The sequence below is a fragment of the Notolepis coatsorum genome (assembly GCF_963971535.1).
Source record: "Notolepis coatsorum genome assembly, chromosome: 8".
Taxonomy (NCBI): Eukaryota; Metazoa; Chordata; class Actinopteri; order Aulopiformes; family Paralepididae; genus Notolepis; species Notolepis coatsorum.
Window position 1 is genome coordinate 68,823,098 of NC_140172.1, and position 19,521 is coordinate 68,842,618.

Sequence of the window (19,521 nt, forward strand, 5' to 3'; positions counted from 1 at the left end):
TATCTAGAAATATCTACAGCAAGAATTTTGGGTCTCAATGAATCCAAATTGACAATGTGGTTAGAAGTGGTGGAGATAATAAAAGCTAGCATTTAATGGTAGTGTTTGGTTAGGAGCGAAGGATAATGGATGGATTATCCATGGGGGGGTCCAGGGCGGGGGGTGCGAGCAGGAGCATATGTGTGTAGGGGAATAGATAGCAGGTATTAGGGGTATATCTTGTATAAGACATGTATCCAAACGATGAGTTAACTGATGTACACTGTTTTACAATGCTTGTATATCTAATCGTGTGTTGTCATGTTTGTTTATGTGTTTGTTTAAACCAGAGTGCCTGTCTTTCGTTCCGATTGCGGTGCCACACTTTGGCCTAATCCTGCCTTCGTGCCTACAAATATCCGGAGTTCCTTCCGCTCCAGGGATATTGTGGTTCAGGCGTTTCATCCACCTCCTCACGCTAGTGAGTTGGAGGCGGGCCTTCACCTGTCATGTCCGGTCCGGGCTTTGGGGATTTACCTCAGCCGTACTCAGGGCCTCAGGGCTACCGATCAGTTTGTCTGTTAGGGTGGTTCTCGTGCTGGTAAGGCACTATCGAAACAGCGCCTGTCCCATTGGTTGTGCGAGGGCATTGCCCTTTGCTACACGTTGGCCGGGCTGGCTCCCCCTGGGGGCGTCAGGGCGCACTCCACTCGTGGGGTGGCAGCCTCTGCCGCTCTGCTGGGTGGGGCCTCGGTGGAGGACATCTGTGCTGCAGCTTCATGGTCCTCCCCGGGTCCCTTTGTAAGGTTTTACCTCATGGACATGACCGGGGGTTCTGTCTCCCAGGCGGTTCTGAGGTCTTGGCCTCTCCTGCTTCCCGTCTTTTGGTGGGGTAGCAGGGGTGTGTGGGTATGGGCCACAGTGTGTTGTGTCGCACGTGGTCCCGCCTGTGCTGTGTGTTCAAGGGGTTCTAGTTCCCTCTTGTTCGCACTCGGGTGGAGTTGACTGCGCCCCCTCTTCATTAGGAAGGATGGGGTGACGGGACTCCCCTTCCCCCTTGATGTGGGCTTACGGGTCCTCAGGGGGTGCATCTGTCGGGCCTTGCGTCCACTCTACCCCATATCTCGGTATGGCTTAAGAGCGGGACGCGATGCAAGTACGAAATATAACGACAGGTTATGTATATAACCTAGTTATATGAGTACTGGCTAAGCGTCCCGCTCTTAGCGTGCCCTGAGTTCCCTTGGGGAAACTTTTCTTTGGAAACTATTTTTTCCGAGGAAGAGTGAGTGGTGGCCATGCCCAGTCCTATGTAGCACGCCACTAGGGGCGGGGCCTGGCAGGTGAGGGGTGTATTTTGGTTTTATTCGTTGATGGAGTACAATAGGTACATGAGATGAGGTATATCTCGGTATGGCTTAAGAGCGGGACGCTTAGCCAGTACTCATATAACTAGGTTATATACATAACCTGTCGTTCCTTGTGGTGTTTCTTGTAGGTGTGTGTTTCCCCTCCCAGGTGTCTCCAGTTGTAATCATCCTAGGTGTTTCTTGTTTGTCATTTGTTCCTGTGTATTTGAGGAGTAGAATTCAGGAATAGTTCTTTTGTTTCCCCTTTTTCCCCCAGTATTTACTGAGAGTTTTGTTTTTGTTGTAGTTTTTATGTACCCTCCTTGTTCTGTTTGATATCTTGTGTTTATTAAACACCCTTGGACTCTCTGCCCTGCCTCGTCTTGTCTGCTCCTATTGCGCCGCCACACATTGTGACACACCTTGCACGGCAGCTGGCTTCTTGAGATCATACGAGAATCCATCTGGTCAGACTCCAAGTTATGCACTTGTGCCTAAACCACAGTGGTTCGGACAAATCAGTCCTTTGAGGAACCACTGGCAGCTACGGCCGTGGTTTAGATCCAATCGCCTGAAAAGCATATATTTTTTGTGCCGGCCCTAATCCAAATAGTTTCAAAGGATGACTTCCCAGACCATCTGGCGGGTCAGGTTACATCCCACCAGGACCAGTTGCCAGAGCACTATGGCTGATCTGCAGGTAGATGGACACAACCGGACCCTCCTCTGCTGCCACCGTTGAGACTATTATTTCACAAAACCAATATAGGCATCTGAGCTACTTTCAGATGTACACCATTCCATCTTATCAGTGGCAAGATGATGTCCAGTGAAACAAACAAAACTCTGGGTGACTGGTGCTTAAATAAAGCATGACATCAACAAACAAAACTCTGGGTGACTGGTGGTTAACTCTTTGGACGCCAGACCCGATGATAGTCGGGTTATCTCGCCGACCGCTCAGCGCCAGATCCAAGTATAGTCGGGTTTTCATCGTTATTTCTTTTATTCGATATTTCCATTCATTACAGGCACACAGACTCGGGGTTAATATGTGGAATCATCCTGAGAATGCCAAAGTGCAATACCGGCCGCATCCACCCAGGTGGCAGTATCGAGCACCCTTTGAAACATTATATCTTGGCCTGTGCGTTGATCAAATGTCTCCGTCCCACTTTTCTTTGTCGGGCAAGGCGGGCGGGTATCCCGATCACATTGAGAAGCGTCAAATGCCTCCGATGCATCTGTTGTGGTTGATTATGTTGGTGACACGATGGACACCGGTACTTGGACTCGCGATCAGACAATTGGAATATTCTTTTTGGGGTACATCCTAGTGAAGGTAAGGACCATATGATATCAATCCTGCTGTGATCCAACCATGACTTCACCTAGATTGCAACATGTGTGTGTAACGTTACTCCACAACATATGCCGTTGGTGACGATCAAAGCATCAAAAAACGACCCCCTCCCCCATTTCATGCATTCATGATGAAAAAATACCTATTTTATATATTTGATTTGGAAATAGTAGCGTGTACAGGCGAGAAACAGCAACGCTTTTAGTGAAAATCACATTTGATACGAAAATACAATATATTATGACGAAAAGATTTATTCTTTTTCATATATTGAACGATAGATATGTGATGTCAAATGGGCCATAGTATTGTATCCATAGCTATAATATAGAATATATACAGTATATAGCCCTGCAAACACCGCCACTTATTCCTATCTCTTAGAGCGTTGGCCCAGTAGGAACAAAAGATGGGCTAGACCGTGGCGTCCATTGAGTTAAATAAAGCATGACATCAACAGACAAACTCTGGGGGCGGCTAGGTGGTGTAGTGGGCAAGGCGCTCGCTACCAACGCTGGAGACGCTGGGTTCGAGCCCAGCTCTCTGCGTTGCTACCAGCTTGGCTGGTCGCTCATACTAACACAATTGGCAGTGTTAGGGGTGGGAAAGCTGGTGGGTGTGTCCTGGGCGTTGTGAACAGCGACTCCTACAGTTCGGTCGGGGCGCCTGCTTAGTGAGGGAAGGATCTGGAGGGAGGTAGTGTGACCTTCCACACGTTACACTCTCCCAGTGAGAGTCTGCGCTGCCAGGCTGGCTGCCGGCTGGCTGCACATGTATCGGAGGAAAGCATGTGACAGTCTCCGGCCTCCCGGACCAACAGTAGGGGGGGGGGGGTGCGCAACAACCAGGAAGGGGGTTGGGAATTGGCATAATGACTAACAGTGGGATGGGAGGGGGAAAAAAAAACAGACAAACTCTGGGTGACTGGTGCTTAACTGAACATCAACAGACAAACTCTGGGTGACTGGTGCTTAACTGAACATCAACAGACAAACTCTGGGTGACTGGTGCTTAACTGAACATCAACAGACAAACTCTGGGTGACTGGTGCTTAACTGAACATCAACAGACAAACTCTGGGTGACTGGTGCTTAACTGAACATCAACAGACAAACTCTGGGTGACTGGTGCTTAACTGAACATCAACAGACAAACTCTGGGTGACTGATGCTTAACTGAACATCAACAGACAAACTCTGGGTGACTGGTGCTTAACTGAACATCAACAGGATGCTGTGTCTCAGGGCTCATTCTGCAGGCAGGTACAGCTGCTCACCTTTACACTGCATGCATTCATCAGCACCAGACACTCCCACTTTACATTCTCAACACACACACACTGGTGCTCTGCAGCTGCCATACGTTTCACCTGAGGCTGTCAAGGAAAGTTAATTTCACAATGCTAATTTTTGCAAAGGTCACTCTGAGCAATTTTGATTTGATACCAGAGGTTCCCAGAGATTGAGGCTAATATGTAGTGACATGCACCTCCTGCACCTCTTGATTCTAATACATTATTGATTATGAAAGCTCAAATTAAACAGTATTATTTGGCACTACCGTATGTCGGCATGAAATAGGCATTCAACGTCATCATGCAAAACTTATTTCAACATTTATTACAATTTAAACAATTATTCTTTAAAGCCACCATCCGTTGTCCAATGTTTTTGAACGTGACAGTATCAAGGTACAGTCACATACTTTCTTGAAGAACTTGATCTGTAGAAAAGACGCTATTTGGAGCTTTCCCAACAGAGAACACAGACAATAAAATTAAAACTCAAATTTACAACATTGTTTCATGTTTGTAACGTGCACCCTGTCCATGGACTGGACTGTTCTCCCCTGCTCTACCTCTCCCTGTCTCAGTAGGTGTGTTCCTTGTCTCTCTGTCCTTTAATGTTCTTTCTCCTCTCTCTCTCTTGCTCTCTCTCTCTCCCCTTCTCTATCTCACTCTTCTTCATGTTCCCCTGTTAGTCTAGAGCAGGGGTCGGCAACCTTTACTATCAAAAGAGCCATTTTGCCCCCTCTTGCACAAAAAAAAATTCACCTGGAGCCGCAAAACCTATTTACCCTTAAAATGAAGATAACAGTGTATAACGTTATATATATATATATATATATATATATATATATATATATATATTTATACTATATATATATAGAGAGGGATTGGAATTTATTCAAAAGATTATTTCTATGTACCTATTGTTATTTTTCGTTCGGTCTCAAGTGTCGGAGAGGAGACGGGCAGAAATGACAGCTGGCACCAAATCCATTCAGAATAAGAGACAACGGACCCAGTACTTTGATATAATATATAAAATATGGCTACAAACATTAAATATCTTTGGAACCGTTTGTATTAAATTATATCTTCTCTGTCAAAATTGAAAGTGTATCTCTCTCTCGCTGGACTGCCCTGGCAACCGAAAGCTTACTTTTAGGAAATGTTACTGTCACTTGCGGAGGGATTCCCCAGGCTGGCAGAGCTGGCAAAGTCTGCGGCATCGGTACCATCCGAGTGAGTGTGTCACTGATTGTGACCATAGGCTGCATGCGCTGCTGTCTGACACCCCGGGACCACGTGAGTCAGCTGAGACAGGCTATTTATGTTCTATGTAGGCTTGTTGCAAAATAATAATAATAGCCTCATTGAAAATACTCTTGTTGCTTAGTACAGTTGGTTATTTTCAGCGTGTTATGTGTGTATCTGTTAGTTAGTTGGACATTTTCATTGACATACAGATGCAGCCATTATAACTCTGTCCACTGGGGCATGGGTGCCATGTGTGCACCGTGTGTGCACCGTGTGTGCACCGTGTGTGCGCCGTGTGTGCGCCCGGTTAACGATAACGGTGACCAGTAGGGGCGCTCGGGTTACACAGGTGATTATATCAGCTCGAGCTGGTGACAACGGCCCGACGGGCGGCTGTCTGTTGACTTCATTGAATTCATTAATTAGGAGGCGCATCACTATAGCACTAATGTCAAATGACAGGCCGTCGGAACCTTAATTTATAACTAAAGCACTTTCAAGGCCAAGCATATAAAGCTGAGTAGTTTTCGTTGAGCATATTTTGGCTAAATATGCCTCGTTTTATAAATGTGCATACAGAAACAATTCAGACATGAGAGGAGAGGAGACACACCAAAATCGTTTAGAGACAACGGGGCCCAGTACTTTGTTGGTGGTGTGAAAATATGCCGAGAATATACATATAAATATGCCAAGCTTTTACAAATGGACCTTGTAGAAGTGGAACAATCTTTAATTTACTTATGTATTTTTAGGCGAATTTTCTGAAAATATTAAATATATAAGGTTAAATGATTAATAACCTTGATGTGGTTCACATTACTGAGATGGCAATCCTAATTAGAAAAGAAAAATTACCCTGAATTTTTTTTAAACATTTTGACTAAAAACAAGTTTTATCAGGAAGTTTCATTGAGGAACTTACAGAAAATCACTGACACCGTCATTCACAGTCACTACACTACAACCACACGACAACCTGATAACACTGGTGCCTTCCGGAGGCGGCTGATGACTAATGGAATTCAAAGCTGTGGTCATGCACAGTAGTGCCTACGTCTCCGCTTCCTCACACATGGATTTGCATACATTGGACGAGGCAGGCAGAGGAGTTTTTACCCATCTATTTGAGATGTTTGGTCATGGTGGTAGAACTTGAATGTGGGTTAAAAAGCAGTAAAGAAACAACAACTGCTGACTCAGATTAGCTGGCCAACAGGTGCCTTCGAGCAACACTGTACTTATTGTACTTATTTTATGCTTATTCTTATGTCTGCACGTTCTACGTTGCACTACTTTTATTTTATTTTATAACTATTCTTATGTCTGCACTTCATGCATTGTTTTTATTCTGTCGAACTGTTTGCTGATTTTATGCCTACAGTATGTTCATTTTGTGCTACTTGCTGTGGGGCACTTTGGGCTGCGGTCCATGTGTGAAGGGTGCTATATAGAGTTGAGGTTGGGTGGCCTCAATTGTGTGTGTGTGTGTGTGTGTGTGTGTGTGTGTGTGTGTGTGTGTGTGTGTGTGTGTGTGTGTGTGTGTGTGTGTGTGTGTGTGTGTGTGTGTGTGTGTGTGTGTGTGTGCGTGTAGGTGTGTGTGTGTGTGTGTGTGTGTGTGTGTGTGTGTGTGTGTGTGTGTGTGTGTGTGTGTGTGTGTGTGTGTGTGTGTGTGTGTGTGTGTGTGTGTGTGTGTGTGTGTGTGTGTGTGTGTGTGTGTGCGTGCGTGCGTGCGTGTGTGTGTGTGTGTGTGTGTGTGTGTGTGTGTGTGTGTGTGTTTGACTCACCAGTGAACTGGTAACTGTAGCTGGGGGTGAACCCAGTGTATCCACGGCCATACGTTGCCACAATGTTAGGGTAACCTTGAGAAGAAAGACAAGATGGACTTCATTGGACCTCATTCATTGTCATGTTTATCCCCTACATACCCTATATACCTATTTATACACCTGTATATCATCCATATAACTCTGTATGATACATAGTACAATAATACTGTATATATTGTATATATATATATATATATATATATATTTATACTTACCATATATATATTTATCCATATCTGTCTGTATATACCTGCATATACTCCTTTTTACATACCTGTAGATACTATATCTATATCTGTACATATCCCTTATCTACTCTTACTAGTTATGCTGCTGGCCAGTATGACTTACTACCATAGTGTCTTTATATCTGTATCACTGTATATGTTAATACTACAACTCTGTACATACATCTGATTAGCACTATTACTCAGTAGTACTGATTTATATATTTTATATCCAGTTTAATCACCTGTACATTGTATATTGCTATGTCACTTTACTGTTACATTTGGACTGTGGTTGGATGCCAAACCTATTTTCATATGCTCCCTGTTAGCCTAAAATGGTTCTTCTCTTATCTCTCCGATAGAGACCAATTGACAGCCATCCATGGTCATCACCAGGGCCCGAAATTAACTTTTTGACTCACCGGCCAGTGGCGAGTAGATGGGAAAAATCTACCCGCCAAGCATATTTCTTACAGAAAAAAAAATACACATTTTTGTGTCACATATATATAAAATGTAAAGACTAACTCAAAAGATGATGAGACACATATACTGTACATATGACACATATATCTATGTGTACATGTAAGTAAGTACAGATAACTTAATATAACATTTAGAAACAGCAGCAGTCTTTCAATAGTATTTTAAATGATGTGCTTGTTTGTCAGGTCTATGTACAGAGATCAGTACAGTACAGGTAGTGCAGGAATAGTTGCATGATTGTCAGCCTTTATGGTGGTTGTATTCCATTGGAGGTCCTTTTCTGTATACAGTTGCACATTGCTGTACTCCACCCAGTAGGTATGGGAGTTTTCCGTTATTTGTCATGTTTTCAAACTCTCTTTGGGTGTTTACAATTCATGGGGAGTATGACCGGTACCCTATCCCCCCCCCCTCCCAGTGAGCTGTGGTGTTCCACAAGGAAGCATACTAGGACCACTACTGTTCCTAATTTATGAAAATGACATGTCGTCAGCTTGTGACTGCAACTTGTTCCTGTTCGCGGATGACTCGGCCCTGCTGGTCTCTGACAAGAACAAGTTACAGGTTGAAAAAACCCTCAGCTCTGAACTCGGCAGAATCTGCACCTGGCTCGCTGATAACAAACTATCATTACACATGGGCAAAACAGAGTCCATTCTCTTCGGTTCAAATAACAAACTCAGCAAGACCGACGGCTTCTCAGTTACAGTGGAAGGAAAGATGAAATTACATACCTAGGTTCCATCCTAGAAGCAAATCTTTCCTGTGACAAAATGGCATCCAATGTAATCAAAAAAGTCAACCAACGAACTAGATTCTTGTACCGGATCTCCTCTCTGGTAAACAAGAATACCCTGAAGACTCTGGCAGGAGCACTCATTCAAGGGTACTATGACTACGCTTGCACCTCATGGTACCAAAGCACCTCAAAGGCGCTAAAATCAAATAATAATAATAATACATTTGATTTATAAAGCGCTTTTCAAAACCCAAAGACGCTGACAATGAGCAAAACAAATTAACAGAGAGCCACAGGGAATAAGCAACAGTATGAATACTCAGGACATACAACCACGGGTAACAAGTAACAGATACAGAGTCCAGTAGGGGAACTGTCAGGGAAGTAGGGAAACCGAGGGGAGGGGGGGGGGGGCAGGAGAGGGAGAGAAAGTAGGGAAGGGGAGGGGAGGTGGTAGGTTGGAGGAGGGTGGTTATGGGTAGGGAAGGTTGTATGCTTGGGAGAACAGGTAGGTTTTGAGTCGGGATTTAAAGGTGGAGAGTGAGGGAGAGTCTTGGACAGTCTGAGGGAGGGTGTTCCAAAGTCTGGGTGCAGCTTGTGAGAAAGCCCGGTCACCAAAACTTTTAAGTTTGGATGACGGGACAGTGAGGGAAGCAGTGGAAGAGGACCGGAGGAAACGGGTGGGGCCAGGCTTGGAAGGTGAGGAGTAGTGTTTTGAAGTTGATGTGTTCCTTGATCGGGAGCCAGTGGAGGGAGTGGAGGACAGGAGTGATGTGTTCACGGGACCGGGTGTTAGTGAGGAGGCGGGCGGCTGAGTTCTGGACCATCTGCAGTTTATGAAGGGAGCGGGAGGTGATGCCAGTGAGGAGGGAGTTGCAGTAGTCAAGGCGGGAGGAGATGAAGGCATGTATGAGGGATTCAGCAGCAGGGGGGGAGAGGCAGTGACGAATTTTGGCAATGTTGCGGAGGTGAATGTTTTTCAAGTTTCAAGTTTCAAGTTTCTTTAATAGTTTAATAGTCATACAGAAGTACAGAATACTTTTATACAAAATGCTTCTTACTGTTACGCTCCAGAGACTGTGCTAGACAAGATAAGTATCAAATAACATAGTATAGCATGTAAATTAGAAGTAGAAAATGAGGTCACAGTGTTCAGTATAGACATATGTACAATGTTCGATGCAGAATAGACATAACTGAGTTACCATATAATATACAATACTATGCAGTGTACTAATATACAATACTATATAGTGCAAAGCAGAAATGGGATGAGGTACAATTTAGGTACAATTTACAGTAAGGTGTACGAGTTGTAGTGCAATCCTTTATCAATAAATATAAAGTGTGGGGAGTGGGTGCTACAGTGTGTTTGTTTAAAGTGAGTGTGTGCTATAAAGTGTGGGGAGTGGGTGCTACAGTGTGTTTGTTTAAAGTGAGTGTGTGCGTGTGGATGTGTGTGCTATGTGCGTTTGATGGTTGTTGTGTAGTGTTCATTGTTCGTTGAGCAGCCTGATGGCCTGGGGATAGAAGCTTCTTCTGAGTCTTTCTGTGCTCGCCTTGAGACTCCGGTATCGCTTGCCTGACCGCAGCAGTTCAAAGAGGCAGTTGTTCGAGTGACTGGAGTCCTTAATGATTCTCTTAGCCTTGCCCCTGCACCGCTTGTTGTAAATGTTCTGGAGGGTGGGGAGCCCCCCTCCAATTGTGCGTTCGGCTGAACGTGTCACTCTTTGTAGTCTGCTTCGGTCTTGTGCAGTGCTATTCCCAAACCAGGAGGTGATGTTGCCAGTCAGGATGCTCTCTATTGTACATGAGTAGAAGTTCTTAAGGATCTTCTGACTGACTTGGAACTTCCTTAGGCGCCTGAGGAAGTAGAGGCGTTGTCGTGCCTTCTTCACAACACTGTCAATGTGTGTGGTCCATGTCAAGTCCTCGGATATGTAGGCTCCGAGGTACTTAAAGCTGTTCACTCTCTCAACTGTTCACTCTCTCACTCTCTCTGAGTATGATGTTTTTACAATGGAGCGGACATGGGGGTCAAATGAGAGGGTGGGGTCGAGGATGACGCCGAGGTTGCGGACTAGGGGGGAAGGGGTGATGGTGGAGTCATTGATGGTGAGTGTGGTTTTGGTGCCGATGATGAAAAGTTCCGTCTTGTCACTATTTAATTTGAGGAGGTTATGGGTCATCCAGGTTTGGAGTTCAGTAATGCAGGATTCAATGTGACTGAGGGGAGGGCTGTGGGGGGATTGTGTACTGATGTAAATTTGGGTGTCATTAGCATAACAGTGGAAGTTGAGGTGGTATTTACGGATGATGTGACCAAGGGGGAGAATGTAGCAGATGAAGAGCAGGGGGCCGAGGACTGAGCCTTGGGGGACCCCCTGTGTGACTGGGGAGGGATAGAGGTGTGGCCGGAGAGGGAGATGAATTGGTGCCTGTCAGTGAGATAGGAGGAAAACCAGTCAAGTGCTGTGCCCTCAACACCCAGTTGGTGCAGCCTTTGGAGGAGGATGGAGTGACACACGGTGTCAAAGGCTGCACTAAGATCGAGTAGGATCAGGATGTTGAGGGCACCAGAATCAGCGGAGATGAGGAGGTCATTGATGACTTTAACCAGTGCAGTTTCGGTGCTGTGAGCAGGACGGAAGCCAGACTGAAGGGGTTCATAGAGGGTGTTGGACTGGAGATGGGAGTGGAGTTGGGAGGCAGCAATGCGTTCAAGTGTTTTAGAAAAGAAAGAGAAGGAGATTGGAGATGGGGCGGTAGTTGGAGAGGTTGGATGGGTCGAGGGTAAATTACAAACATCACAAAACAAACTGGTTAGACTACTGCTTGACCTTACTCCTAGAACCCACCTCACCCCTGCCCACTTTGACAACCTAGGATGGCTTAGAGTAGATGACAGAGTACAGCAACTTGCAATGGGCCTGGTCTACAAGATACACTACACGACTAAGGTACCCATGTACATGTCAAAATACTTCCCAAAGGTCAGTGAATACCACGACCACAACACCAGAGGGAGCTCCACAAATCATGTTAAACCCAGATTTGGCTCAAACAAGGGACTAAACACGTTTTGCAATTATGCCACATCAATGTGGAACCACATACCCACAGCTGTAAAGGAATGTGAATCACTACCCACTTTCAAAACCACTCTCAAAGAGCACCTACGGGAGACTGCAATTCTAAACTGGCCCCTGTAAATGTCCTAACCCAACCCCCTCCAATGTACAGTTACCCACCCCGTTTCTCTATGCGGATGACTCTGCTATCCTTTCCTCCGATAACAAGCTACAGGCCACTCTCAGTAAGGGATTCTCTACCATAAAACATTGGCTCATTGACAATAAATTATCTCTGCATATGGCCAAAACAGAATACATCATCTTTGGTTCCCAACCTAGGCTGCGGAAGCTGGTCTCGCCCAGCATATATCTCGAGGGCCAGCTTTTTGCGGCAAAAAAGTGTAAGCTATCTAGGTTGCTACCTCGACAGCAGCCTGAGCGGGGAATCCATGGCTCTCAAAACAATGAGCAAGGTGAATGGCAGAACAAAATTTCTGGCCAGAAAAGCACATTTATTAGACCCTGAAAGTCTTCACATTCTGGCTAATTTACTTGTTTCTTGTTGCTTTGACTATGCTATCTATTCTTGGTACGAAGGTCTGACCAACGTTTTTAAAGATAAGTTACAGGTTTCCCAGAACAAACTCATCCGTTTAACTCTAGGACTAGGCTCCAGAGCACATGTGGGCAAACAACACTTCCAGTTGTTGGAAGCCAGGGCCCTCATTCATCAACGTGTGCGTAGAATATGTTCTATTTCCACACGTAAGCACAGAATGTAGAATCAGTGTACGCACAGGAAAATCGGGATTCATCACACGTGCGTACGCAGGTTCTACGCACACCTGTCATGATAAATCCCACCTTGGCCCTGCGCCGAGGCTCGTGCACACTTTCACGTATTTGCATACCAAAACCGCCCCGATTAACCATATACGGTAATGGACACCCCCATGAAATGTGGAAGAATGGACTAAACCGAGGGTGTTGTACACTGTCGGATATTATACCTATTAACTTCCTAAAAGACCATTGCTGCCTGGACACCGCAAACACTAATAAAGACCATCAACCACTGTTTTGCCCCCCTTTAGTGTCATTAATGCATGCTGGAATAAGAATGCCTTTCTTAATTTATTTTTAATATTAATAATTATTATAATACAATAAAAGACAGCTCCATCTTTTAATACACATATATTGTACAGTAACGTCAAATAAATACTACAGTCCCCGCTGAAATAAAGGTTCTGCAGCACATACCAGCAGTGATCTACAGCATAAAAGATAGCCACTTTATAATACTATTCTGAGTAGATAATTCATCTGTATCGCAACAGAGTCACGGATCTGGTCGGGGCAGGTATCATTATGTCGGGAAAATCCTTATGAAATAAACAAAAGTGAATTAAAGAATTTAAAAACAAAGTTTAGCATATTAAATTGTTTTATAAGCTTTCTGAGTAGATAATTCATCTGTATCGCAACAGAGTCACGGATCTGGTCGGGGCAGGTATCATTATGTCGGGAAAATCGTTATGAAATAAACAAAAGTGAATTAAGGAATTTAAAACGAAGTTTAGCATATTAAATCGTTTTATAAGCTTATAGCTTTTTTGTGCTGATTTGAGAGGGTCCAGCTGCAGAGCCGGAGAGCAACTCTCAGGGCCAAGATAGCACTTATACTATTTTGAGAGCGACAGCAGAGAGACAGACAGCAGAGAGACAGACAGACAGACAGACACTGTTCCACAGTGTGTGTGTGTGTGTGTGTGTGTGTGTGTGTGTGTGTGTGTGTGTGTGTGTGTGTGTGTGTGTGTGTGTGTGTGTGTGTGTGTGTGTGTGTGTGTGTGTGTGTGCGTGCGTGCGTGTGTGTGTGACTACTAGTCTAATAGTAGAGACTCAGCCCCCCCCCCCCCCCCCCCCCCTCTGGACCACCTCCTAGTAGAGACTTCTCTAGGAAGAAGACGAAGATGAGGATTAAGGCGAGACACTGCAGGTGAATAGGCAAATATACCTTTTTTGTTGATTTTGAGATTCTGTTATATTTTGCTTCCTAAACATGTCTTCTATGAAACTAGTGACAATAAAACGTCAATAACACACATTTAGTTGTTCATTTTACTTCATTTTGCCTTATTGCATCCATAAATGTCCACATATTTAATGGGGAAGTGCCTCATTTGCATGTATAGACATAAATTTCAGAAAACTTGTCACTACTAGGAGGTGGTCCAGAGGGGGGGGGGGGTCTCTACTGGGAGGTGGTCCAGAGGGGGGGGTCTCTACTAGGAGACTAGTGGTCACACACACACACTGTGGAACAGTGTCTATCTGTCTGTCTGTCTGTCTCTCTGCTGTCTGTCTCTCCGGCTCTGCAGCTGGACCTTGATCAAATAAGCACGGAAAAGCTTTTAAGCTCGTAGCTCCAATTTGGGTCCCAAATTGCGGTACAAATGAAGGAGGTGTCTCGGGTAGTGGACTCTAGTTAATATTATGTTCTCTCTGCAATTAGACTGCCCCTCATTCATCCCTATCCGACTTCCGGCTTCAACATGGACGGTCGCATTTTACGTAGCTCCCGTAACCAACGCAACAGCCAACGCAACAGAGCAACAACAAAGTACTTTGCGCATTTTCTACTTTCCCTCCTGTGGATTATGGATTTGTACCTGAATTCACAACTCAAGCAGCAACTCCAGACAGAAGTGGAGGGTAGCGAAAACGTAAATCAACAGTCCCATTGCGACTTCTACTTGTTAACGGGCACGGAGAGGAAACATCCAGCATTCGGAGCCTCGGCGATCCACGCAGTACTTACTGCAAATCCGGAACGAAAGAAATTACCCCCGGCAGGCAAGTGTAATAAGAGATCAATGATTTTATTATATCTGCTCATGTCGGGTGACATACATCAGAACCCTGGTCCCGTAATGACACGGAACCAGAGACTACAGCAAGAAGCGATGGAGGTTCCCATCGCGACCAACAGCATCCACGCAATTGACGCTCCAGCCAGCAGTTGCACCAGCCGACCAGCAAGCGGCGACATACCCTCACAGAAGCCCCAGCGGACTCGGCGAGTGGCTAAAGGAAGAGCGGCGCGGGACATCGAGACCACCAAGGACCCGACGGTTAGCTTGGCTGGCCCCGCCAAGGCCAAGGCCGCCATGCCAGCAAGTCTACCCGGGCCGAGGCCAGGACAAAAGGCACCCCCCCTCCCCCACAATGGAGTACAATCAGACATATCTGTAATCAACCAGCCCCCCCCCCCACATCGCGGGCTTTCACACAAAGGAATACAGACACAGACACCAGCAAAGGACAAAGCATCACCCCACCCCCCCCTCCCCACCCACGGCACAAACAGCAACAACGCCCCCCCTCCCCCCACCACAGGACAGGACACAATGGAACAGAGTTACCTCAACTGTGACGACATCAAACTTATTACAAGCAAAAATGGACTTCACATATTTCACTTAAACATAAACAGCTTGAAACCGAAATTGGCTGAAATCAGACATTTGTTTCTAAACGGTAAGGCAAATATATTATGTTTCACAGAAACAAAACTTGACTCATCTGTTCAGGATCCAGAGATAGAAATCGAGGACTATTCAATCATCAGGAGGGATAGGAACCAGTATGGAGGTGGTGTCTGTGTGTATATACACAAAGATACCAAATTCAGCAACCGTACTGACCTTAACCATGACGAGATTGAAACTGTATGGATTGAAATCTTATTTGAAAGGGCAAAATCAGTACTAATAGGCACAATCTATAGACCACCAGAACAGACTGGTTTTTATGATACTCTGGATGTGTGCTTAGCTGGAGCTGAGGATGCGGAAAAAATTCTTATTGGGGATTGGAACACGGATATGCAACAAAAAAATGCACCCGTCTTCAAATCCTTCAATAGGTTTTGTGATCTGCACGGCCTCAGCCAACTAATCACCCAACCCACAAGGATATGTGAATCAACTCAGACTACCATTGACCTCATACTGACCTCTGACAAGTCCAAGATCTCCAGTAAAGGGGTTATAGCATGCGGGTTAAGTGATCATTACATGATATTCTGTACCCGCAAAAAGCTAAAACTAAAGGCTGGCTGTCACAAAACAGTCACATCTAGAGACCTCAAAACCTACTCTAGCGAGGCCTTTAACCTTGAACTGGAGAGTCTGGACTGGTCAGATGAACTCAATGGTACACTGGTTGAAGAAACTTGGCTTGGCTTCAAAACCAAATTTTCATCAATACTAAACAAAATGGCCCCCCTAAGAACCACCAGGGTAAAAAATCGCGCTGAGCCATGGATGCACACTGAAATACTGACCGCTATGAAAGCCAGAGACAAAAAATGCTCTGAGTTTCGTAAAAGTCAGTCAAAGCTTACCAAAAGCACGAGCAGTGAACTCCAAGACCACGTGACTGAACTCAAACTAGAAAGAAACAGACTAAGAAATGACGTAAACTCCATGATCAAAACTGCAAAAAAAAATTTCATCAATGACAAAACCGAGGAAAACAAAAATAAACCACGTGAACTTTGGAAATTACTCAACAATCAACTAGGCTGCAGTAAAAAACTCAAAACCAGGTTCTCAAACATAAACATAAAGACGGACAACACGCTCATCACAGACAAGCTGGATGTAGCCAATTACTTAAACACTTTCTTCACAAACATAGCCACAACACTGGTAAACAAACTACCCTCCCACTCAGGGCAGTATGGGGTAGAACACATAGTAGCATACTACATGAACCTAGGCGTCCACAAAGACGACTTCAAACTGGAAATAGTAACTACAGATGAGGTACTCAAAAAACTGAGCGCCCTCCAACCAAACAAGGCCACTGGCCATGACAACATCCCCTCCAAATTCCTCAGAGACTCAGCAGCAGCCATCACCCCAGTCATCACACACATAATAAACCTCTCCATAAAACAGGGACACGTCCCCAAGGACTTCAAAATTGCGAGAGTAACACCCCTGCACAAAAAGGGCAGCAAATTAGACCCGGGTAACTACCGCCCTGTTTCTATCCTTACATCCATCTCGAAAGTCATGGAAAAAATAGTATACGAACAGATCGAAAAATACCTCGCGGAAAAAAATCTAATCTACGAATTCCAATCTGGCTTCAGAACATCCCACTCCACTGACACATGCCTTCTCTACTTGAACGACCACATCAAACAAGAGGTGGACGCGGGCAAATACTGCGGCATGGTCATGCTGGACCTACAAAAGGCCTTCGACACTGTCAATCACACCATTCTGATTGACAAGCTAAAAGCAATTGGTTTTGATAGTTTATCAGTGAGCTGGATACAATCCTACCTGGAGGGGAGGGAACAGATGGTGGAAGTAAACGGTACCCTATCCCCCCCCCTCACAGTGAGCTGTGGTGTTCCACAAGGAAGCATACTAGGACCGCTACTATTCCTAATTTATGCAAATGACATGTCGTCAGCTTGTGACTGCAACTTGTTCCTGTTTGCGGACGACTCAGCCCTGCTGGTCTCTGACAAGAACAAGTTACAGGTTGAAAAAGCCCTCAGCTCGGAACTAGGCAAAATCTGCATATGGCTCGCCGACAACAAACTATCATTACACATGGGCAAAACAGAGTCCATTCTCTTCGGTTCAAATAACAAACTCAGCAAGACTGACGACTTCTCGGTTACAGTGGGTGACAATATTGTCACAAGGAAAGATGAAATTACCTACCTGGGTTCCATCCTAGAGGCTAATCTTTCCTGTGACAAAATGGCATCCAATGTAATAAAAAAAGTCAACCAACGAACGCGATTCTTGTACCGGATCTCCTCTCTGGTAAACAAGAATACCCTGAAGACTCTAGCAGGAGCACTCATTCAAGGGTACTACGACTATGCTTGCACCTCATGGTACCAAAGCACCTCAAAGGCACTAAAAAACAAATTACAAACATCTCAAAACAAGCTAGTCAGACTACTACTTGACCTGACTCCTAGAACCCACCTCACCCCTGCCCACTTTGACAACCTAGGATGGCTTAGAGTAGACGACAGAGTACAGCAACTTGCAATGGGCCTGGTCTACAAGATACACTACGCGACCAAGGTACCCATGTACATGTCAAAATACTTCCCAAAGGTCAGTGAATACCACGATCACAACACCAGAGGGAGCTCCACAAATCATGTAAAACCCAGATTCGGCTCAAACAAGGGACTAAACACGTTTCGCAATTATGCCACATCAATGTGGAACGCCCTGCCTAAAGCTGTAAAGGAATGTGAATCACTACCCACCTTCAAAAACACTCTCAAAAAACACCTACGTGAGACTGCAATTCGAAACTGGCCCCTACAAATGTCCTAACCTAGTTGTACAGTAAATGACCAAGTAAGGCTTTGTCAACATTCCAATGTACAGTGTAAAATGTGTGTGTGTCCCCTACCCAACCCCCCCCCCCCCCCCCCCCACCTCCAATGTACAGCCCTCACCCAACCCACCCAACCCCACCCCACCAACCTCCTCCAATGTACAGTTTCTACGCCAAATGTATATACACTCCTTTTCTGGACACTTTTGTATCACAAACAGTACTGTATTTGCAAATCTGATATGTCATAAATGTATAGATGTAGCAGTACTGTCTATCTGTATGTCATGTATGTCATATATGTTATGATGAATTGAAAATGGGGGACCCTGGTGGAAACAAGACGAAAGTCTTTCTCTGGTCTGCATCCCCTTAACAATTGTATGTATTGAGATGTACTGTACTGTACCCATTCTGCAATCTGTTAATAAACTTTTCAATCAATCAATCAATCAATGCTATCTCTGAAAACAGTTCCTGCGAGCGCAGTCAGTGCACCCCATAACGCTATATATAAACCTGCATTCATTCGGAGAGAAAGACCTATTCCACATGCTATTTAGGGTTTGACTATAATTACACTAATATCGCTATTTCACAATGAACTATAATGGATTACGGGGTCATACAGAACACGCGCCAGTGTCTTTATTTCCGCCTTGAAACTAATGCAGAACTGAGGAGCGATTATACGTAGTAACGATATTCTACCACTGGGCGTCAGCTAAGTGTGCTCTGACCTGTGCGTACACGTAAGCACGGAGTCAAGTTCAAGTTGAAATTGATGAATCCCACTCTTTGCTTAGAAATGATCGTACGCACAGGTTAAGCACAAATCTGTGCGTAAGTCAGGTTGATGAATGAGGGCCCAGGTCCGTTCAACTTCAACTCAATATAGTTCACAACATTTATAATAATAGGGCCCCCACTTATCTTACAAATACTTTTCAGTGGAATAGGGAGATGTATACCCATAACACCAGAGCCAGCATTGTCGACCTGTGTATTCCAAGGTTCAAAACAAATATGGGCAAATGTTGACTGAACCTATATCAAAAAATACGTAGACTTTTTTATTAAGCCATTACTTCCAACGCTTCCAGCTTATTGATTGATTGATTTTTATTGTGGAGTAAAAGACAGCATCCAAGGGATAAAAACATGAGAAAGTGCAAGCACTTATTTCCATCATGGTCCCTGATTTTGGACATGGACAGACATCATAAAACATAGAGCATCATAATAAAACATAGTAAAACAGAGCATCATAATAAAACATAGAGCATCATAATAAAACATAGAGCAGCATAATAAAAAACAGAGCATCATAATAAAACATAATAGCAACCCCATACAAAAAACACTCCCTACCCTCTCCTTCCTATGGCTATTCTATACTTCACTGGCTAGCCATTTCTTTGTGGCACGTCTAAAACTTCCCCCCTCTTCCATGTTTTTCAGGGCCACTGGAAGCTTGTTCCACTCCAGTGCTGCAGAATATAAAAAAGTATTTGTGCCCATTAGGGAGTTAAATTATTTG

At 44.7% G+C, this 19,521-nt stretch overlaps 1 protein-coding gene across 1 annotated transcript in view; it reads right to left on the minus strand.

The window, feature by feature from the left end:
• LOC311232952 (RNA-binding protein Musashi homolog 2-like) overlaps positions 1–19,521 on the minus strand; it is a gene marked incomplete at its 3' end in the record, with an annotated part of 999,121 nt that overhangs the window by 102,906 nt on the left and 876,694 nt on the right. The window contains 1 exon segment of the mRNA XM_084319791.1: positions 7,021–7,095. Coding sequence (XP_084175917.1) covers positions 7,021–7,095 — 75 coding nt within the window.